Raw genomic sequence first — 23829 nt, 5'->3', positions numbered from 1 at the left:
GGGGGCGGGGGTCGGGCGGCGGGGGGGCAGCCCCCGCGGGCCGCGAGGTGGGGACGGGAAGGCGGTCCGCGCCCTGGGGGCGGGAGAGGGCTGGGGGATTCGAGGGACGCTGCAGCCCCGCCCCGCCCCCTCGTCCCTCCTCTTCAGAACCCGAGGAGCTGGGGAGCATGGACCAAAGCCCGCAGCATTGGCACCATGACGCTCGCCCGCTTCGCCGTGGCTCTGATTTTAGGGGCGCTCCCCGAAGTGGTCAGCTCTGATTCGGTCCTCACCTATCCGCTTCACCACCGCCACGGCCACTCGCCCCCTTCGGGACCCCAGTCCCGTTACTCCCTTCCCATCCAGCAGCGGCAACAGAGGACGACTCCGCCACCACCCTCCTCTCCCGCGCGCCCCGCGCCCCCCGCGGGCCCTCCCGGCCCAGCGCCTGCACCCTCTGCAGGCTGGACGCACGCCCCAGCCGCACCCCGGAGAGTGCCCCGCCGGCGAGCTATGGGTCAACGTGACGGACTTCGGCGCCCCGTGCCTGCGCTGGGCAGAGGTGCCACCGTTCTTGGAGCGGTCGCCTCCGGCGGGCTGGGCTCAGCTGCGTGGGCAGCGCCACAACTTCTGCCGGAGCCCGGACGGCGCGGGCAGACCCTGGTGCTTCTATGGGAACGCCCAGGGCAAGGTGGACTGGGGCTACTGCGACTGCAGGCACGGTGAGCGCCGGGCAGCGGCGGGGACCCCGCGGGCCCGCCTGGGGCGCGCATCCACGTCCCTGGGAGATAGTGACAGGGTGTGGGGTTGCGAGTTTGTTGCGGGGTGTGCTGATGGGTTGCTGCCGAGTTCCCGGGGAAATGCGTTGGTACCGTCAGTTTAAGTTAGCTGGGTGTGCATCGCGTGCAGGTTGTCCGGGTGACAGTTTCCATGCGAGGTGCTGAGCTCTGGGTTCCTGGATATGGTCTCTCTTCCGCCCGCTGTGTGTGTGTGTGTGTGTGTGTGTGTGTGTGTGTGTGTTGCCAGTGCAGGTTGTGTGGATGTGAGTGTTGGGTGTATGTTCCTTAGATTTGCTTGCCTTGAAGGTGTTGCCATCATAAAAAAGGCGCGGCAGAGATAAAGTTGCTACTTGGTTTGGAAAAGGAAATAGTAAATCTAACCTGACAACCAATAACCTTCTCTCCTTCCTACAGACTCTGATTTGGGGAAATGTGGTAAACTTTTTGCCTTAATTGCACCATTGATTTCTAAAAAAAGACAGCAAAATCCCCTTCCCCAAATCCAGGGCTGTTCGCTTTCAGGGGCTTCTATGGTAAACATCGGCACTTAGAGAAAAAAAAAAGGGGGGGGGAAAGAGGTGGGAATAGCTTCCTTCTTAGTGAAGAGGCAACTTGAGATTCTCAAAGGCAGATTTCAAGAATGCCATTACATAGTTTTCCATGTTTCTTGCGGAGAATCGGCATTAATTGGTATCCTCCGGAGAAAAGGGCTTAAGTGGCAAAATGCTTTAGGTCTGTGTTAACAAAAGCATCACATTCATAAACTTCATGTAAATGATCTGCCTTTCAATAGTGTTTCATTTTGATTGCTGGTGTTTTGTTTAATATCAGATATTTTTTTCCTTTAATCACTGGGAAGGAAAAACCTTCAGTCCTTCAAAGTTTGAATTTCCCTTCCAAAAAAAATTTGTTTGGCAGCTTTCTATCAAGCGGTGGGGCAGAGGTTTCAGGACTTGGGATGCTGAAACATGTTGTGCTTGGTGGTATTTGGAGGTATTTGAAGGTCAGATTTCACAATGTCGTTCTTTTTCTACAGTATTTTTATTTCTCTGTGCCTTCAATTGCATTAGTGCTTTGAGTTAAAGGAAAGTGATAGGAAGGTTAAGATCAATTATCCTTTATCCTCGGGAATGAAGTCATCGCTACACTCGCGCTTCATGGACAGAATGCCAATGTGGCTATAAAAAATTTGAGGTGATACCAAGCAGAAAGCCTGAGCATTGTCTCATTGTTTACTGGAAGAGATCATTTGTAGTAAAAGCTTATATTTACCAAACACTAGCAGGTTTTTCATCTTATTGTTCCTACTTTTATCAGTACATCAGGTTGAATAAATTGTTACTAGGGGATAGAAAGAACACACAACCTACATATTCACATATTTCTATATTTCTATAAACACACGTATATATTTGAAGGAATTCAAAGTTAAAAAAAAAAATACAGTGACCCACAGGTTTCTGTCTGACGCGTGAGTCTTTCAGCTTTAATGACCCACTGCTTTCTGTCTGACGCGTGAGTCTTTCAGCTTTGTATTCCAAAGGAGTGGAGTTGCTTGTCCAAGGATTTCTTGTGACCCCACCCCTTTTGGTTGAATAGAATTTTAAATCTTTTCAATGCCCTTATGTTCATAGCTAGTGGTCACCAGACAAAACCCCCAATACTGCCTATTATATGTACTTCCTAGAAGAAAGTGATTGAACACAAGAACAAAAGCGACTACCCAAGATGGGACATAAATGCCCTGCCCACAGCCACAGAAATTAGGAACGCAATTGTCTGTGTAATCATTGAACTACTTTTACAGATTCAGTCTCGATAACCACAGCCTCTCATTGTGTCATGTGCTACATCTGGTGTAGTTCAGCGTGAACCCACACCTTTGAGATGACCGACATGTTCCGAACCTTCTAGTGTTCCTGGTCCTACGTTGCAGTTAAGGATGTGAACAAAGTATCTCAGAGTGTAAAAAGAATATTGAATTGCTGTGGAAAACACTGGTTTTCTGTTTTGGCTCTGACCGTAGCTATACAATATTGGCTAAGACTCTTAACTCTTCTGGCTTTGGCTTCCTCAGCTGGAGAGAAGCAGGTTTTGAAAGATTAATTCAAAGGAACTTTCCATCTCCGAACACGTACATGAAGTGACCTGGTCCAATAATAACAGCTAGTCCTTACTGAGCACTCACTCTGTGCTGGATTTTTATGTGCATTTTCTGGTTTAAATCTCATCGCAGTTTTATAAGGGAGTTCCTACATTTTACTGATGAAAATACCAGGAGGCTTACTACCCAGAGTGCAGGAGAAGAGAGGGTTAAATATGTACACTGTCACTTCACAGCTCATTTTGCTCTGGTTCTTTACTTGCATACACAATGTCTGTGCTGTCTAGGAATCCTCGCTTTATAGTTTACGGACTACAGTGAAGAGAGAAAAGGGATTGTGTTTGGTCCAATGCACTTGATTTTTAGTCTTATGATTTAAAAGCATAGTTTAAAAAAAAAATAGCGAAAGAACAATTTAGGGACCAGCAGATTGCATAGTGGTTATGTCGCTGGACTCCCATAGGGCCGACTATGGTTAGAATCCCAGACTTGGTGGCTTCAAAATCATGCCGGATGCATGTGCATATGTACCCAAGATCCTGGAAGGAGAAGGATTGTGCCATGGTCATCCCCCCTGCAGGGTGATTTCTCACTTTCCCTCTTTGTGCCTGTTCTCCCCCTCCCCCCATGAGAATGCATGTTCCCTAAGGCATAAACCTCTAAAAAAAAAAACAGGAAAAATGAACAATTTATAGTACTGAGATCCCTCCTTTAAGAAATAAACTGGCAGCAGGAGTCATGTTCTAGTTACATCAAGAGACGAGAGGAAGTTGGTGCCTCCCTGGTGCAGAGTTGGTTGAAGCCCAGGTGAAGGGGCAGGGTGGGATTCCCAGGTAAGCCAGGGAGGACATAGACAGTCCAGGGCCTTGAATGTCATAGAGCAAGAAAGGTGGCACCTGGGTCCTGGTTTTTATGAGACTTACAAATTAGTAGTAATGAACCAATTTGGGGTTTGGGAAACCCTGGATCAGCTCAGGGAGTTCATTCTCATAATGAGTATTAGGGTCACCTGGGGACTTTTTAAAAAATTATTTTTAATTTTTATTAATTTTCATTCTTCAACCAGAGAGAGAGAGAGAGAGAGAGAGAGAGTGAGAGAGTGAGGAAGTAAGCTGCCAGTTCTAGGGACTTGAACCACAGTCAGTCATGTGGGAATCAAGTGCCTTAACCACCACTCCACCTCCCAGCCACACCTGGGGGCTTATTAAAAGGCCAATTCCTGGGCTCTAGCCTCAGAGGCCTGGGTAGTTTTCACGTCTGCATCAGAAATACAATGTGAATTTCTAATAAGGTGATTTGAATGCTGAAAACCCTCCCTCACAGCCAGGGAAAGCCTGGGGAGGGCATCAGAGCCCACCTAGAAGGTACGGTAACCGGGTAACTAAGCCCACCCCTCTGTGCCTCACCCCTGCTAGCTTAGGTGTAGGTGTGAGGCAGGCCCATGGTGGCTTTCTGCAGGGTTTTACTAAATGGCATCACAGGTCTTTATTTGATCAGTGTGGATAATAACAGCCTAGTTTATCAGAATATGATTGTTAACCGAATGTGAACTAAGTTATTTCCACATTTCCGAAGAAAGAATGAACAGGGAATTAATTTCCCCCAAAAGTACCTTGCAGTAAGTTAGTGCCTTTTGACCAGGAATGGCAATCACTTTTCCTGCCTCTCGTGGGCAGAGCAGATGGGGCGGCTTGCTTCACCCTGTGCTAGGAACTCCCCATTTTTGTAAGCAATCATGTGGGGTTCAGCCATAGGCTGGTGACTGGTCACTGGTGGCTGGTGGGCAGAATAGGTAAAATGAAGGATAAAGCTCTAATAATTGAGATTCTACTAGAAAGAATGATGCAAAGATCTTTTTGTCGTGTCATGTTAATGAATCTGTTTATATGCAACTTCGTACTCCAGATCTCCTCATTCAGAGAGAGGACATTCAGAGCCAAGTGCCAAGCACTGTTGTTTACAGGCTGTACTCTTTGAAGTCCATCTGTTGTTTGAAGTGAATGTTAATTAAAAAGTTAGGTGAAAGCTGCCCCCCTTTCTTAATGTTGCATCTTGATTTTATGTAGCAGGTGTTGAAAAACATTTATTAGCAATACCAGATTTGATACATTCCCTGGCTGGATTTGAAATATTAAGCTCAGTATGCTTTTCTGGATGAAGCAGATGTAAAGTACTTAGAGTTGGGCATTTATCTGACTCTTAATTAGTATGAAGGTGTTTTGTAATCCTTTTTTTATATTTAATTTTATTTATCATCATCATCATTATTTTAATTTGCTACAGGAGAGACAGGCCTGTATCAGAGAGAAAGATAAAGAGAGGGAGGGAGAGAGAGAGAGAGAGAGAAATCTGCCCAGTCTGGTTCTCAAAATGCTTTCTGTCATGTGGTAGGAAAAGTGAGAAATCATCCACCGGAGTGGATGGCCATGCCACAATCCCCTCTCCACCTTTCTCCTCCTGGGATCTTGGGCACACACCCACCATGCACCTGTTGTGACTTTGAAGCCACCAGGTCTGAAACGTGAACTGTAGTTGGCCATATGGGAGTCCAGTGATGTAACTACTACTCCATCTGTTGGCCCCTTGTATTTGTTTTATAAAATAGAAAATAAGAGAGCTGACACTCTGGTTGGTGGTTAAGAAGCTGGATCCCACCCAGTCATCTGGGCATTCTGGTCTTGGACCCAGCAGCATAAAAAACATGCCAGGCATGTACATGCTTATGTCTAAAATCTTAAGAGAATAGAGAATAGACATTCCCTGGGGAATCTTTTTTCTTTTTCTCTCCCTCTCCCTCTCTCCAGGAAATGCACACACCTTCTAGCAAATTAAAAAAGAATGTGTGTGTGTGTGTGTGTGTGTGTGTGTGTGTGTATTAGGGATAGTAGTTAGCATGGTGGTTAGAAGTGCTGGACTCCCACATAGCTTAAAAATAAATGAAAAAAAATTTTAAAATATTTATCTTTGTCAAAGTAATTTGGCTTACACTTCTGAGAGGACACTGTAATAGGTACTACTCACAGGTATCTTCATTTGATCAATATTCTGGAGATACTAAAGTAAAAATTATAAACATATATGCGTGTATATGTATGTACACATGTATTCCTATGCATAATGAAAAAATGATTATGATGATGTTCAGTGGAAAAGATACAAAATTTATATATAATCTTATGATTTTGAAGGTAAATGACAATTTGGAAAAGAAAAACCAATGACATTATAATTATAGTTTGGGTATTAATCTGGGTTGGATCAATTAAGATGGTTTTGATGGCAAATAATAGGAAACTCCAGTTAAAATGACCAGAGCAATAAGAGATGTATTGTTCATGTTACAAGAAGTCCCTTGGATGGGCATGTTCTAACATGTACAACTCTATTCTTCTGCTCTTCTTGTGGCTCCTCTATCTACTAAGTGTGACATTGATCCTTAGGCTGCTGGTTATTACAGGCTTGACATGGAGATAAAGTAGTCCCCTCTTTGGAAATGTCCCTTTGAAAAGCGAAGAAGCCTGCCTGGAATTCCCCTAAAGACTTCCTCCCACATTCTATTGTCCAAGACAGGATCACATGATCCTTCCTAACACTCTCTTGGGAAAGGAATATACAATTACCACAATTGTCTAGATGAACCAGTATTAACCTTTGAATCATCTGACACTCCTTTTGGCAAGGAGGAAGTGAGATCATTATTGAGGAGAACCAACAGGATCTGTGAAGGAGTGTGGTTGGAATTTGTTCTTATATATATAGGAGATTTAATGGAATCATAAAGTCAAATTTAAAAGTTGTGCTGTGAAATACTACATTCATTTTTTTTTTTCTTTATCTAGTGAAATGACATTTACATCTTGGTTTGGTTGATAAAGCCTATTTTCATGTGTGAAGATACTATTGCAATATTTGCAAGCAAACCTTACTGGCAAATTTATTTCTGCAGTGCTGACCAGCAGATGACATAATGGTTACATGACTGAACTCCCATGTAGTTGATCATGGTTTGAGTCCCGGATCCAGTGGCTTAAACTCATGCTGGGCTTGTGTGTGCATATGTGTGTGTGTGTGTGCGTGCATGCGTGCATGCTTGTGTGTGCGTGCCCAAATACCAAGAGGAGAGTGGAGAAGAAGAGATTGTGGCATGGCCATCCCCCCTGGGGAGTGATTTCTCACTTTCTCTCTCCCTCTGTCTCTCTGGTGAGCACACACGCCCTTTAGCAAAAATCTCTCTAAGAAAAAAATTATTTATGAAATTAGTCATTCCACAATTGTTGAGAATCCTGAAGTTAGTTCTGTTGTTAGGTAAACATGATTTAATTCTCCTTTTTAAGCTTTTTTTCTCTGATTTAACTTGTACAGAAAGTCCTCTGAGCCCTCTGCCTTCAGTCTGCTTGACACACAGCTGTTCGGTTGTACAGTACATGAACAAATGATTTAGATGCCTTCGACATGGTTGATCTACTATTGTTTGAAAGACAGAAAATGTTTATTTGTGCCCTTTTAGCTAGTTAATTTTCTAGGGTAATTCTCTCTTCCCTCACCCCTCCTTCTTATAAATTAAGGTGACAATATTGATAAACATTTGTGCTATGCAAAGCACTAAAGTGATGAGATTTTTCCCTCTGTGAGCCACACGTGGACACTCAGTTGCAATACTTCTTTTTAGGATCACATGAGGGAGCACAAAGAGTGGGGTGTTGACTCTTCTAACAGGGCAAAGATAGATTTCACTCCTTCATTAAATGTTCACTGAGTTCACTTTAGGTATAGCATTTACAAAGATGGTAAGACATCACCTGTGTCCTCTGGTCCAAGGACACTTGCTCTCTGGTTGAAGTGTCAGAAGAATATTAAGCATTTTCATTATCCTTCTTTTGGTACATGCTCTGTGAGACAGATAATAGAATTACTATTTGATTTTAATTTCATCATTCAGTGCTGTACAATAAAATGGTAATACCTGTACCATTTGTTGGTTCAAGGACACACAGTGTGCACAAATTTTTGCTAGGGTTTTAGGCATATATCATTGTCTGCTATGACTTAACCATGTATAGCATCTTCTTTGTATGCTGTAGTATAATGTTTTGAACCAAGGAATAATTTATAAGATTTATAAATCTCTAATAGACATAATATAAATGGGTAGAACTGACTATTCACAAGATGCTCTCTCATTTTGAACTACACCAGCTCAGATTTTTTTCCTCAGCATTAAAGGTATCTACATGAATAATAGATGGACAATTAAAATGAATTATAGATGTGAACTAATGGAGGCAAATAGAGTTCAGTTAGATCTTGGTTTGGGGGAATGCCCCGTATGTTAGAAGATGATTTGAATAAAATTTGCTTTTTAATGATGATAAAACAGGCTTAAGATATGGTTAAATGTCATAGATGAAAATAGTCCACTTTAGTACTGTCAATAAAACATAGGAAGGAAATAACATCAAAATTAATCTAGCATCCCTGACTGTACTTGATAAATTCAACGTACAGCCCTCCCAATTAATTTGTTTTCAAGTCCTGTGATATTTTTTGTATATTTTATAATTCAGATGGGAAATGGTCATTTAGTAAATTTTATCAATGTTACATTTGATATAAGACAAAACATTATACTTCATTCAATGTCAGATATGTGCACTAAATTGTCCAACATGGCAGGGTTTTTTCTATTGTTTTGATATTAGGTTGTCACAAAAGTCATGACATATTTTTTCTACATTTTTCTATGCAAAAATATATCATGACTTTTCCAACAACCCAATAGTCCATAGCCTGAAATTTCTATATCATTTATAACTGTAGTATATTTTTTCTCTAGAATCTGAGCCATAACGTCATGTTGCCAACATATATTCTTTCTATTCCATGAGAACAATAGAAATGACTGCAATGAATTATTTTATGCATCTGTGAAGTTCAATAATAAATGAGAAAGCATTACATAATATATAATTTTTTCCCTTTTACTCTTTTCTTAAACTATGGTTTGAAATATTTTAAAGATATTTATTACTAATTTTATTCAGAAAACTACTGGGTCTTATTTTTGTTGTATTTTTTTAAGTTTATTATTTTTATTTCATGAGAGAGAGAGAGAGACCCTCAATAGGGTTCCATGCCATGATCTACCACCACCCTCTGCCAGCCAGGATTATGGACATGTGCATATCTGCCCATAATTTGCAGAGCATTGTGCCACCACCCACCATGGCTGGCTCTGTTTTTGCCATATTTTCTTTCTCTTTAAATGAATGAATGCCATCCCATGAGTGTATTTTAATTATCCAAACAAGTATCTTTTCATTTGCTTTATAGTGGTATGAGCTGGGTTTATAGTATGAGAGGAGCTGACTCATTTCATTGCTTTTCTAATTTTTAAAAAGATTTTGTTCAAGTATGGAGTATCAGAAGGGAGACTTTTTTTAGCTGTCCAAGGAGGAGTCATACCACAATGGCTGTTACTTTGATAGGATTATCAAAAGCAGTACCACAAACCAAGTGGCTTAACTAACAGAAACTTATTGTCCTGGTGTTCTGGAGTCTCAAAGTCCACAATCAAGGTCTTGGCTAGGCAAGTCTCCATGTAAAGGCACTAGGGGAGGATCTGTTACAGGCTTTTGGTGGTTTCTTGCCTTGTTAGCGTGTAACATCAGTATTTACATGAGTTCTCTCTCTGTGTCCAAAATTCCTCTTTACATAAGAATGCAGTCATTTGGATTAAAGCTCACCTTAAAGCCCACCTTAATGACTTCATCTTAACTTGGTCATTGGCAAATACCCTATTTTCAGCTGCTGGTCTGAGACGTAAACCACGCTGCCAACTGTAGAGAGTCAAATCACCTTAACCATCAGGCCAACTTTCCTTTATAAAACTAGAGCTATATCTACATAGAAGAAAATGCATTGTAAACTAAAACGACAGTAAGTTAAACATTATCGGTAAGGAATTAAGATAGGATTCTAAGCATTGTTGCACATTCTGCCTCTTAAGTTGTTTTAAGACCAGTGGACAGTTGACATTTTTTTCTTTTTATTTAGTAGCAACTTATTTCATAAACCTGGGGGCCCTCTCCATGGCATGGCATCGTGCCTAGAGCTCTAGTTATGGTATGACGTCACATGTGGCACTACAGTCCCAGACTTCCTCCCATTACTGGTTGGGTCCATAAATTTGTAATGCCTTAGGTAGCCTAGTAAACTTCTATTTGAGGCTTCAAATTTTAAATTATTGCTATTAACACATTTTTAAGATAAGAATATTTAGGATAGAGCAGTTTCTATCAAATTGGTACCTGAGATACTTTAAGACCATGCAATCCTAGATCCACTGCGGTGTGTGTGGTCCAGTGACATTACTGTGGACTCTAAGAAGCATCTTATGGGTAGAAGAGTGTTAGTGGGGACTCTAAGAAGCATCTTATGGGTAGAAGAGTGTGAGGGAAAGCAAAAAGATCCATTTTTTTTTATATTAAAAGATTGTGACATTTCAACAAAATTTGCTAAACAAGGAATTTGGTTTGCAATTTGTGTCAAAACTTTATTAGTAGGTATAGCAATAGAAATTAATTTACCAGGCTTTGACTTTTCTAGATTTCTTCAGTTTCTTTTCTTTTTTTAAGAGAGATTTTTGCTATAGGGCACATGCATTCACCAGAAAGACAGAAAGTGAGAAATCACCCCCCACAGGGGATGGTCACACTGCAATCCCTTCGCCTCCATTCTTATCTCAGGATTTTGGGCACACACTCACATGTGCCTGGTATAGTTTTTAGCTACTGGGTTCAGGACTTGAACCACTGTTGACTACTTGGGAGCCTAGCGACATAACCATTATACCATCTGATGGTTTCACATTCTTTTTATTTTTAATTGAACTAAGTTTATCTCTCTTTTTTCATTTTATAATTGTGTGTCTATGTGCCTATAAGTTTGTGAAAACACACACACACAACTTATAGTCTTCCTACACATTTGTACAACCCATGGAACAAATCAGCCTTCACAGAGGATCAGCCTCAAATATAGAATCACCAGAAAGCCAGGTCTCTACCATTGTGCATTGTGTAGAAACACTTCAGGCTGCCTTCTGCTCCTGCCTCGCTAGTTTATTCCCATAAAACATCCAGTAGATTAGTTGCAGTATTGCAAATAGAATAGTGAATGTCAACACAGTATAGTGCATAAAGTAATAGATAATGTTTTAGAAGGATGTCTGCTTAGGTTTTGAGGCCAGGGAACAATAGTCGAATGTAGGGGATCGGAGGCCACCGCTCTAACTACTCAGTTCCATTGGGCCATCACTTCTTCATCATTAAATGGACCAGAAGAAGTTGTTTTTAAGCTTCAACTACCTCAACTGTTCTAGAGAATAAATACAGCAAGAACAAAATAAAACAAAAAACAAGTGAAAATTACTACCTATCTTGGATATATTATATATAGTATAAATTACATGTTCACGTTTTTACAATTTTCTTTTCTTTTCTTTTCTTTTCTTTTCTTTTCTTTTCTTTTCTTTTCTTTTCTTTTTTATTTTACTAGAGACCACACGTGTTCACCAGAGAAAAAGAGAGACGGAAAGAGTCAGGGAAAACAAGAAAGCTCCCCTCCATAGGGAATGGTTGCTCTGTGATCCCTCCTCCTCTATTTCTCCCTCCTTTTGGGATTTCGAGCTTGCACACACATGCCTGGCATGTTTTTCAAGTTGCCAGGTCCAAGACTTGAACTGTGCAGTCGGCTATCTGGAATCTACCTGCCTTAATTACCATGCCACCGGCTGGCCCCAGCTTTTACAACTTTAGAGTATATTATTAAGCCGATGTTTAAGTAATTATTAGAAGAATTGATAATTTCATAGAATTATGTACCATTAAGAATAGTCACCCTGAGTCCAAAGTAGATGGTTTCCTTAGAGTACCTTGGAAATGTTATGGCTTTCAGGAAAGGATAAGCTGTGAGGAAGGACACTCCAGGAAGGTGTTTCTGTGGGACTGATGGTGCTGGGAGTGGACCCTAAAAGCATTCAATAGTCCTTGACATACAAATTGCCTTCTCAGAGTTGTAAATATTTGCATTCATTCGTTAAAGGGAATTGGAGGAGCAGTCCACATTTCTTGCCATATGGCAGATACGGCTACATGAACCCAAACTTTCACAGCATGTTTGGAGCATCTGAAAATGATGGTACAGTGATAGTTGACCTGGCAGCAATTTGTGGTACTCTTGCTTCCCTTAGAATGTTGTGATCATCTTTCTATTGTACTCTCTGCTTTCTCCTTCTCATCTCTCAAATATCTCAATGAATTTGGATGTTATGTGTACAGCATTTCTTATTCATAGTCTTTCTATATATGTATATATAGGTATTATTGTAAATTTTAGGATTATTTAACATGCTTAAGTAGAGTTCCGATTTGTTTTTATTCCTAGAATTTTCCTCCAACCCTCTTGGCATGAGTGATTTCATGGTGGGTGGAGAATTCATAAAGAGATAATAGACTAACTTCAGTATCTTTTTTTGGGGGGGGCGGGGGCAGAGAGCACAGGCACTTGCCAGAGAGAGACAGAGAAAAAGAGGAGAAGAGAAAGTACCCCACCCCCCACCATGGGGAATGGTTATGCCACAATCTCTTCTCCATCTTTCTCTCCTTTTAGGATTTTGGGCATGGACACAAATGTGCCCAGCATGCTCTTGAGTCTCTGGGTCCAGCACTCAAACTACTACATAGCCAGTCATGTATGATCCAGCTCCCTAACCACTAGGCCACTGGGTGATTACTTTTAAATTTTGACCCTTTTAAAGAGTGTAAAGAGTGGCCAAACAGTGGTGCTTGGTAATGTGGCTCACCCCACATGGGAGGGGTTCTGGGCTCATGTCCCGGGACCTCCCTGACCACATTAGGAGTGCCTGCTTGTTGCAATCTGGGCTGTCTGGGGCCAAGGATAGGTCATGGTGTGGAGACTTAATTGAGTATCTCTCTATCTCTATCTCTTTGTCTTTCGTGGAAGAAATAAATAAACTAAAAAATAAAAGACTGACTAGAATGACTCAAGTTGTGAACTTTGGGGCTGCTCAGTGGGGAAGGTATGTAAGAGGAGATGAATTTCCGGGGCATGCAGCTACACCAAACCATGCTTCCTGGTTGCTATTTTACCAGTGATGATTAACTTTAGGCATTGTTTTCAAAACTAATGTCTTTTTGAAATTGTGGTCATAATCTTTAGACTTTTCATGACTCCTGCTTGAAGTTAAAGGGGGGGAAAACACTTTATTCTTCTCTAGTGGGTGAACAAATCAACTAGAAGGAAGCTATGACGTAGCTAATTGCAACTAATTTATAAGCAGAGCACTTAATTTCGTTTCTGTGTCTAACTGATGACCTCATGTGAAGATGGAAGGTGATACATAAATGACACGAACTTCCTATGTGATGCGATCTAGCATGTGGGAGGCGAGGTCTGATATTAGTCAGACTCTTCCGCTTTTCTCCTTTAAAAATCATAGTTGGTCTCTCTATTTGCTTAGATTTAAAAAGAAAAGTACAGTTAGCATTGATATCAGTGTGTTAATTACAAAGTTAAAGAATGGCTAAATCCTCATTTAAAGAATGACAGACCCTCTGTGTGCCGTGGAGGCTAAGTCACTTTGACTGACTCACTCACCACCTAAGTTTAAAAGTCATGTTAACCCTCAGCTGGCTCAGTATGTTCAAAGGATATTTTGCTACTAAAGAGTTTTGGGATTCTATCCACTTTAGGATCAGTGCGGCTTCGTGGTGGCAAAAATGAGTTGGAAGGCACCGTGGAAGTGTACGTGAGTGGAGTCTGGGGCTCCGTGTGTAGCAGCCACTGGGATGATTCCGACGCATCAGTCATTTGTCACCAGCTGCAGCTGGGGTGAGTTTTCCTTCCCTGACCAAATCATTCTGCTAGCATCTGGAATAATGCTGGGGCCCCCGTCATGGCTGCGGACAGGTTTCATATTCCTTCCTTCCTGTCACTTTTCTTATTCTCACTTTTCTTACAAAAGTGATAAAGCAAGGGCCCCACCTGGGCAGAATGAATTCTCTCCCATGCAAATGTGTTTCCGCATACCTCTTCCCTGCTGAAGCAGGAGGCAGGCGAATGCTAAGGGGCAAAAACTAGAAGCATCTTTAGATCCTTGCGTTTTGTTGTTTTGTTTTTTCTTTCTTTGACAGAGGGTGTGTGTGCTCTTCAGAGAGAGAGGTTGAGGGAGAAACCACACCTCCATGGAGCACAGCCATGCTTCAATCCCTTCTCTTCCATCTCTCCATCCTGTCAGAGATTTGGGGCACTATGCACATACACCCAGCGTGTTTTTCAAGCTACCAGAGGTGGTATTCAAACCACCCTAGCTCCTTTAACCATTAGGCTGTGGGGTCAGCCCATAGGTCTTTGTCTTCAACAAAATAATTGTTTAGGCCTGGGAAGCAAATAATTTGATTCTGAGAGTTAAAATCTCTTAATGCCTGGGCACCTCTGGGTTGCTGTCATTTGTTTTTAACTTCCTACTTTTTGCCACTTACAAGTGGATGGTGTTTACCTGTGCTCCTATCCCGTGATGGGAGACGAGATGATACCCTTGGCCTTAGGTTTCTGGGATAGGGGCATGCTGGGAGGGATGGCAGCTCCACCAGCCCCACCAGCATCAGGTCTCCTAAGGAACTGCGAGAGAGGTTGAGGGAGAAACCACACCTCCATGGAGCACAGCCATGCTTCAATCCCTTCTCTTCCATCTCTCCATCCTGTCAGAGATTTGGGGCACTATGCACATACACCCAGCGTGTTTTTCAAGCTACCAGAGGTGGTATTCAAACCACCCTAGCTCCTTTAACCATTAGGCTGTGGGGTCAGCCCATAGGTCTTTGTCTTCAACAAAATAATTGTTTAGGCCTGGGAAGCAAATAATTTGATTCTGAGAGTTAAAATCTCTTAATGCCTGGGCACCTCTGGGTTGCTGTCATTTGTTTTTAACTTCCTACTTTTTGCCACTTACAAGTGGATGGTGTTTACCTGTGCTCCTATCCCGTGATGGGAGACGAGATGATACCCTTGGCCTTAGGTTTCTGGGATAGGGGCATGCTGGGAGGGATGGCAGCTCCACCAGCCCCACCAGCATCAGGTCTCCTAAGGAACTGCTGAACTGGAGACAAGCTCCCCCATAACTCCGGGCACTGCCTTTATCTTATTTATTTTAAAATGTTTTTTACTTTATTTGTGTGCACAGTTGAGAGAGAGAGAGAGAGACCCTCCACAGGTTCTGGTCACATGTGAGCCCTTTTCTCCAGACCTCCATCTTGCACACTTGTGCATGTGTCCAGTGTATTTCAGGCTGACCAGCTGGGGATTCGAACTGCATCTCCATGTGGGATCTGACTTCTCCTGAGCACAGCATTGCCACTGTGCTATGGAGTTCCCCAGTACTGTCTTTCAAATGAGTCAGTGTACACTGACTTCCCCCATGCCCAGCTTTATGCCTGCGTCACAGGCCTTCACCAGAAGCTGAAGGCTTTTGGAACAAAAGGTTTTGTTTCTGTTCTTATTGCTCCATTTTTTTTTTTGTGACTCTTTTTTTTTTTTTCCCTAAGTGTATATACCATATGTTTTTCTTGGCCTTTTTGACCAGAGAATTTTTCAACACAAGGAAAATATCTTGTTATGAAAGATGCAGGTCTGAAAGGTTGGGGAAAAAAAGTTTACAGTATATAAATATTTTGAATTAGCTATGGGTGAGTAGTAATATCTATTATGATGCTACAAATAAAAAAGTGGAACTTTAATTTTCCAGATTCCTCTTATTTTTCTTCTAGGAAGATGGAAGAACAAGAATTTAGTAAAGGCAAACCTTGAAGGCCTAAGTTTTGTTCAGATTTTTAAATTTGTAATTGCCAAAGGGCACATGCACTTGCCAGAGAGGCCAAGAGACAGAGAGAGAAGAAGAAAGCACTCCCCAATGGGACGTGGTCATACTGCCATTCTTTCTTCTCTGTTTCTCCATCCTGTTGAGATTTTGGGCTCACATGCACACACACTCAAGAGTGTTTTTCAAGCTGGTGGGATTTGAACTGCAGTTGGCCATATGGGATCCAGCTCCCTTAACCACTTGGCCCTGGGGCTGGCCCATTGTTTAGATTTTTGGTGCTATCTGAGCAAAATGTAGAGTTAATATGTTAAATTAAAATTAATTTAAAAAAATGAAGTTGATATACGTAAGGATGAAAGGAATAAGCCAGAACCTATGAAGTGTTATGGTCTTGGAAATGTCCACTACTGATTTAATCTATGAATGTTTAGTTTGGTAAACAGTCATTAACATATGGGCAGGTCACAAAGAATATCAATTTTGTGCCTTCTTCTGGGAGAGCTGGGAGATATAGCAGTCTGTACACTAATTTCAACGTTTTCCTTTATGTATACACTCATGCATGCTTTTATTGCCCCTGAAAAAATGTATTCAGTCATGCAGGCTTTTATTGCCCCTGAAAAATCACAAAAGAATGAAATTTCTGGAGGCCAGCAGGTGGCATGGTGGTTAAGGGCACTGATCTCCCACACGGCCGACCATAGTTCAAGTTCCAGACTTACGGCTTGCTTTCTCACTCCCCGCTCCCCACTTTGTTCCTCTTTAGTCAAATTAAAATAAATAAACAAATAAATAAATAAGTAAATAAGTAAGTAAAGTTAAATAATTCTTAAAAAAAATAAGAATAAAATTTCAAATGAGACATGAACAGAAAGAGCATGGACCAGCCAGGGGCATAGTGGCTAGAGGTGCTGGATCCCACATGGCTGACTATAGAGTTTGAGTCCTGGATCCTGCAGCTTGAAAACCATGCTGGGTATATGTGTGCTCATGCCCAATGTCCTAAAAAGAAGTGAGAAATGGAGAAGAAGAAATTGAACTGTGATCATTCCCCAAGAGAGGTGCTTTTTCAATTTTCCTCTTTCTTCTTCACTTCCTCTCTTTTTCCTTTCTAGGAAGCACACACACACACCCTGTCAAATTTTATTAAAAAAAAAACAACAACACTATGGTAGAGATTGAATGACAGGGTGGTTATTAATCTTGATTGATGAAGGACTATAAGCTATCATTCTGCAAGCATAAACTTCAGATCAGCCAACCCAACTGTGTATGTCATCTCTTAGTAGTCCATTTTTTTACAAAAGAATTGCACAATAAGCACAGAGCAGCCCATTTCTATGGCTGTGAAGAGACATCCACATTTTAGATAAGTCCCAGATGTTCACTGTTTAGCTGACAGAAGCTAGAGAAGGACGAAAACTGTAGAGATTGCCACGTTTATCAGATAAGCACAAGCATTTAATCTTTTTGTGAATTTAATATCAGTTTGTACACCTCAGAATTTCCCTGTGAAAATGTGTGGATTAGATGAGAGAAAAGAAGAGCCCATTTGGATGTTATTATTTTATTTATTGGCTTTAAAGTCTTGCTAGCAAATACTGTTAGGTCATTGGGAAAGTCATGAGGTATTAGAAAATACATGTTTTTTAATGCAAAAATGTGTCATGAGTTTCCTGACAACTATATATATATATATATAGTGGTTTTAAAATTTTATTTATCTAAAAAAATTTCTATAGGGCATATGTGCTTGCTGGAGAGACAGAGATAGACAGAAAGCAAGAAATTATCCCCCCCTCCCGGGGGAGGGATGGTCATTGCTTCAATCCTTTCTCCTTTATTCTCTTCTTGGGATTTTGGACACACACACACATATGCGCAGTGTGAGTTTAAGCTGCTGGGTCTGGAACTTGAACCACTGTTGACTACATGGGAGTCCAGTGATGTAACCATTATGTCATCTGCTGGTCCCAATATATATAAGGTTTTAAAAAGTGTACGTGGGCTGCCTCTCTTGATATTTTTGTGCCTGGATGTAGCCTTAATAATCAACTTGAAAATGCTAGCATAGAATATTGGCATCAGAAAGAATCTTCAAGCACCCAGATTTCACTTTTTAACACATTAGAAGGCAGTGCCTTAGAGACTTGCAGCTTAGACCAACTTTTAGCTGAGTCCAAACCAGAATCCTGGTCTCTATGGGTTTTGCAATACATTATGAAGGCACTAAGACTCCCTTCTTACTGTTTTTATTTATTATTATTATTGTTTTATAATTTGCCAGAGGATATTTGTTTGCTGGAGAGAGGAGAAAGAGAGAGAGAGAGGGAAAATGAGAAAGCACTCCTCCCTCAGACCCAGGAGACAGTCATGCTGCAGTCCCTTCTTCTCCATCCCTCCTTTTGGGATTTTGGACATCCGTGTACCCTGGCCAGGATTGTTTTTCAGGTCTCTGGTCTGGGACTTGAACTGCCCTGTCAGCCATGTGGGATCTGCCATCTTACCACCACACTGTGGGCTGGCCCAAGACTCCCTTTTTATATCTACAGTCCTTGCCCATTTTCTCCTAATTCAGTCTAAGGTATGCACAAATAGTTACTCAAGGTTGATAAAGAGGTAATTAACCTAAGTTCTGACCTGATCTTTGGCTTTCTTTAAAACGTATGTAACCCTGTGTGTGTGTGTTTCCCTTCAATATCCATCTTTAATTTCTTCAACTTTTAAAAATCCAAATGCTTTGATGAAAAATTCCATCTACATTTCATAAACCTAACACTGCTCATTGTACTTCCAGAGGAAAAGGAATAGCAAAACAAAGCCCATTTTCTGGACTGGGCCTTATTCCTATTTATTGGAGCAATGTCCGTTGCCGAGGAGATGAGGAAAATATACTGCTGTGTGAGAAGGACATCTGGAGGGGAGGGGCGTGTCCTCAGAAGATGGCTGCTGCTGTCACGTGTGGCCCTTCCCATGGTAAAAAAAAATGAATAATTCTCTTGTGTTTTAAATATGATTCCAGACGATAAAAAATGTCCTAGCTAAGTCATTTCTTAAAGAGTTTAAATGTTCAGAAATAAGTTTGGAATTATATCTTCTAATCTAATGAAACAGTCTTCAATATGAGTACATCTAATAATTTTAAATCCATTTCATTTTGAATAATATATAATTTTTAATAATTTTCTAGAATTTGCTTGCAGAAATGTTGCATGTATAATATAGTATATTATAGACTGTAGAATATACTGTGTTCGAAGCACTGATTTTGATCATGAAAAATCATGATGGAATCGAGATGGAAAATCATTTCAAAACCCACTATAAAATACAGCATGTTGTATAATGGGATAGAGTCATGGTATCAGTGTTCTCCTCTGGGTTGTAGCTAGCACATTCCCTAGAATTGGGTTGTTAGCTTGGATAAGGGCTTCTCTCAAGCCCCACACTAGGTCAGCAGTGATTAGCAGCGGTTTAAGTACACAGACATGTATGTGTTTATATGAACATGCATAGTGAGGGAACAGCTGCTGTTTAAGAAGGTGGTTGGGTTTTCTGGGGATACTGGCATATATATATTTGTTTTGTTTTGTTTCAAATGAGACATGAACATAGGGTACGTGTGCTCATCAGAGAGACAGAGAGAGATCATGAGAGGGAAAGTGAGAAATCGCCCCCATGGGGAGATGGCCATGCCACAGTCCCTTCTCCTCCATTCTCCTCTCAGGATTTTAAGCACGCATGCACACCCAGCACAGTTTTCAAGCCACCAGGTCCAGGACTCTAACTGTGTGACCGTGTGGGAGTCCAGGCTTTAGCCACTATGCCACCTACTGGCCCCAATCCTGGCATATTTTAATGTGTGACCATCATCTGAGGCTACTGCACACTCGCAGTAAATATCCCTTCTTGGATTTTCCTCGGAGATTCCTTCTTGGATTTTCCTTGGAGATAGAGCTTGAACAGAAGTCCTAGGACTTGAAATGCTAGCAGCCAGCCCAGTGGTTTCTGTTTGCATACAAGTATCAGAGAATGAATATAAAAAAAACTCCCACCAGAAAACGCTGAGATCCAGTTTAGAGTAATTGCTGTGAGCTGGCTGGGTGAACCAGTGGAAGATATGTGCAGGCATGTACTCTGAGGACTGGAGTCCTATTTTGCACACTAAACCTTAATGCCTTGTAAAATTCCTCCCCCCTTTTTATTAAATTTACCAGTGGGTGTGTGTGCACCTGGAGGAAGGGGCGCAGAGCATCCCCAAATGGGGTTTGGTCACGCTGCAGTTCCTTCTCCATCTCTCCATCCTGTCAGAATTTTGGGCATGTGCACTCGCTAGAGAGAGACAGAGAGAAACAGAGAGAAAGTGAGAAATCATCCCCCATGGTGGATGGCCATGCCACAATCCCTTCTCCTCCTGGGATTTTGGGCACACATGTACATGTGCCCAGTGTGATTTTCAAAACACCCAGTCTGAGACATGAACTGTGGTCAGCCATGTGGGAGTCCAGCACCCCAAGCACCATGCCACCTGCTGGCTCCAGAGAGTTTTATTTTTATTATGAATCAACTACTTTACTGAATTTTCTACAAAATTGTTCCTCTTTATTTGTTGAGTGATTAGGGATGCTAACCAGATTTTGTCCTTGTGCTTTTCTATATTTTAACAATTATTTAAAAATCCCTGTGTTTCTTAAATAAATGAAATGCAAACAATGAAAGGTAATATGCCATAAAAGTTCTAAGTTCTAGGGGGATTTTTAATGTCTCTTAAAATTTTTTGTTTTTCTGTTTTATGTGGGAAGAATACATTAACTTAAGAAATGTGCATATTTTTTGTGTTCTCCAAGCTTTTCAAAGGAAAAGTAAATACAATAAATAACCATCACAACTTATTAAAATTATAAGTTTATTACCATCATTTAATCATATTAAACCCATTCTTATCCTATTACAAATTCTAAGTGCTAGTTAATTTATGTAAGTAAACTACACCACAGATATAAAAATGTAAATACATGCAAATATTCACTAATCTGAATCTCTGCTGCAAAAGTGAAGTATGATGTTTGAATGTAAGTGTAGATATCCACTTACTGACAGCCACTTACACCGTGGAGAATTAGAAGCATATTTCATATGGATAAATAGTTAGCATTTGGCAAAAAGTGAAACCAAACTTTCTAATAGGGATTCCCTTTTACCATATTGCATCCTTTATTCTAGTGAAATCAGACTGTCTCACTGTTTCCCAAACGCATGGAACTTGGTGCTTCTGTGCTTTTGCTCATACTGTTCATTTTTCCTGAGCACACTTTCCTAATCTTTGATCTCCAAAACCTCACCTATGTGTCTTGGCCCTCATAAGATAACAACTGCAGGCCAGCTGGTGGTGTGATGGTTGAGGCAGCTGCATCCTACATGGCCAGCTGCATGGTTCAAGTCCTGGACCCGGTGGCTTAAAAAACATATTGGGCATCTGTACATGTATGCCCCAAATCCCAAAAGAAGAATGGAAGAGAAGGGATCCCTCTATAGCCATTCCTCCTGGTGTTTTCTAACTCCCCTCGCCTTCCTCCATCTCCTTTAAGTGTATGCACCTTATAGGAAAATTTTAAAAAAAGGAAGACACTAGCTTTTTTACAGGAGACTCCTGACCTACCTCCACCTGGGAATAAACTCCCTTGCTTCTGAGTAGCTATAGGGCTTTCTCTATACTTGCTTGGCTACACTCATTTTGTCCATCTCCTTGGGCAGTGTATTTCCTGAAGGCAGTGTCCACTTAGTGCCCATTGAGTGCTCTGTGGTGCTGATCACCTGCGGATGTCTAATAGCTGTTTGCTTAGCAGAATTGAATGAATGCATCTTGGCGATTGCTTTTCCTGGTTTGGGTTTTCCTTTCTAGGTTTTTAGCATCACTTGGCAGTCTAGTTGGTCAACAAATATTTATTACATGCCCTCTGTATACAGGGTACCTGAAGGACTCAGGTGAAAGGGAAAAGCAGCATCTCTCTCCTCACTCTAGTTGAGAAAAGAGAGACAACTGACATAAACAATAAGTCAATGAAGGTTTTAGATGAAAGTACTTTCTCCAAGGAAGACAAAATCAGGCAGTGTAGAAGGAACTGCTTTAGGGTGCTGTTCTAGCTTGCTCAGCCAGGGCAGCCTCCTGAAGAAGGACATTTCAGTGTTGGGGACTGGATGATGAGAGGAAGGCGGCTATGTGAAGATTGGAGGGACATTGCTCCCAGCAGAAGGAAGCACAATGACCCTGAGGAGAAAACCAGTGTGGAGTGTTTTGGGGAAGCAGGAAGGAGGCCATGGCCCAGTGAATGAGGCCAGAAGTGGAGACAGAAGTTCAGAAACCAACAAGGGTGGAATCGGGGTGTTCCAGTCTATGAGATAGGAACCACTGTTTTGGTTAATAGAGTACATAAATATGAACAGATCTATGTCCACATGAATTTTTGATATCATGTTTTGGAAGTACTGGTTGTAACCTCTATCACCTTGTTATCATACGTTAGATATTAATTTGGGCTTCATTTCTACAAGTATAAAAATAATGCTATACTGAAAACAGGTGTGTTATAGACCCAAGTGCCATTCTTAACAATTACAGGGTGGTAATGCTCAAGTTACTGTAAATAAAAGAAATCAATGTCACTACCATAATATAATAAAAATCAAACATGTTTGCAGTAATCTGAGCTTTTGCATGTGTCTTTTATGGTTTCTAGGTTGTGGTGGTGGGGGAGTGAATTTAGATGTTTTTGTCTTAAGACCTGTTTGTATGAATGTAATTCAATTTGGGATATTTTAATTCATTTAGAGCACCATAATAAACATATATGTGAATATCTATATCACTGGTGTGGCTTAATAAATATTCTTCTTATTACTAATTATGGTAATGTGTACACATGCAGGAGAGAGATGAAAGAGAGAGAGGAAGCACCCTTAACAGGGTCTTCTCAAGCTGTGTTTGAATTTAAGTGTAGATATCCACTTACTGACAGCCACTTACACCGTGGAGAATTAGAAGCACCTTTCCCCAGCCCTCAGCTCCTCAAGACCTTGGGTGCCTGCATAGGCCTGAAGTGTTTTCAGACTTCTCTGGATCCCAACCCTGGCTGGCCTATGGAATCCAGTGGAATTCAGCTTCTCTTGTGCAGCATATTAATGCTGTGATAATAAATATCCATTAATTATTGAGAATAACAAAAACAAAAACAGAAAGAATGTACCTAATCTTATCAACTCTTGCAAATACATGGGTTTACCCTGTTGTAACTTCTCAATGCGCAGGCCCGGCCTTCCCTGTCGTCCGCCTGGCCGGAGGAAGCAGTGCACGTGAAGGCCGCGTGGAGCTCTACCATGCTGGCCAGTGGGGCACCGTCTGTGATGACCAGTGGGATGATGCGGACGCTGAAGTCATCTGCAGGCAGCTGGGCCTCAGGTTTGTTTTTACTGGTCTCCTTTGGCTTGGTTTACATTTTTAAATCTAGTATTTCCATACCCAAAGGCAGGTGCTGTTTGTTTAAATTGTACATTCCTTGAAGGAGTGGAAAAAGCCACCTTTGATCTCTGCACTAGGCTGTAGGCTCCCTGCAGAGCACGTCCGGGCACTCTGCAGGTCTAAGCTGTCTGTATCTGAATTAGATTGATTATACGCCACTAAGAATTTAAGAGTTGACTGTCCTTTGTTAGTAGCCTTTACATCATTCCATGTAATGACTGGCACTGTCGGCTACAGCAACTGAATCGATCATATAGGACACACTAGTCATTGGCTTGTAACTGAAGTTTAACTTCCTATCGCCTGAATACTGTCTAAACTTCTGACCTTCATTTCCATACTTGTTAGATACGTACCCTGAACAAATAATGTTTTTTAATTTTCGAAGGAAATAACTCCCAGTAGGGTATGGAAATGTAGCCTGAGCAATACAGAAAGAAATTTGAAAATCCACATTCCTTATGATTATTCTGGGATATTGTGTTGTCATTTCAGATCTTCTTCTTAGTAAATAATTCCTCTCCTTAGTAATTTTGAACATTGGTATGATGAG

The 23829-nt window shown here is 41.3% G+C and overlaps 1 protein-coding gene across 1 annotated transcript in view; it reads left to right on the top strand.

Moving 5' to 3' along the window:
- The first annotated feature begins 129 nt into the window (after positions 1–129).
- The window catches only part of PRSS12 (serine protease 12), a 67558-nt gene continuing 43858 nt past the window's right edge, over positions 130–23829 (top strand). The window contains 5 exon segments of the mRNA XM_006153093.3: positions 130–375; positions 377–701; positions 13635–13773; positions 18558–18736; positions 23066–23216. Of these exon segments, the coding sequence (XP_006153155.1) occupies positions 196–375; positions 377–701; positions 13635–13773; positions 18558–18736; positions 23066–23216 (974 nt within the window). The 5' untranslated portion in view covers positions 130–195.

The sequence above is a fragment of the Tupaia chinensis genome, unplaced genomic scaffold, assembly GCF_000334495.1.
Source record: "Tupaia chinensis unplaced genomic scaffold, TupChi_1.0 Scaffold000362_1, whole genome shotgun sequence".
Lineage (NCBI taxonomy): Eukaryota > Metazoa > Chordata > Mammalia > Scandentia > Tupaiidae > Tupaia > Tupaia belangeri.
This window is presented reverse-complemented; position numbering and strand designations above follow the sequence as displayed.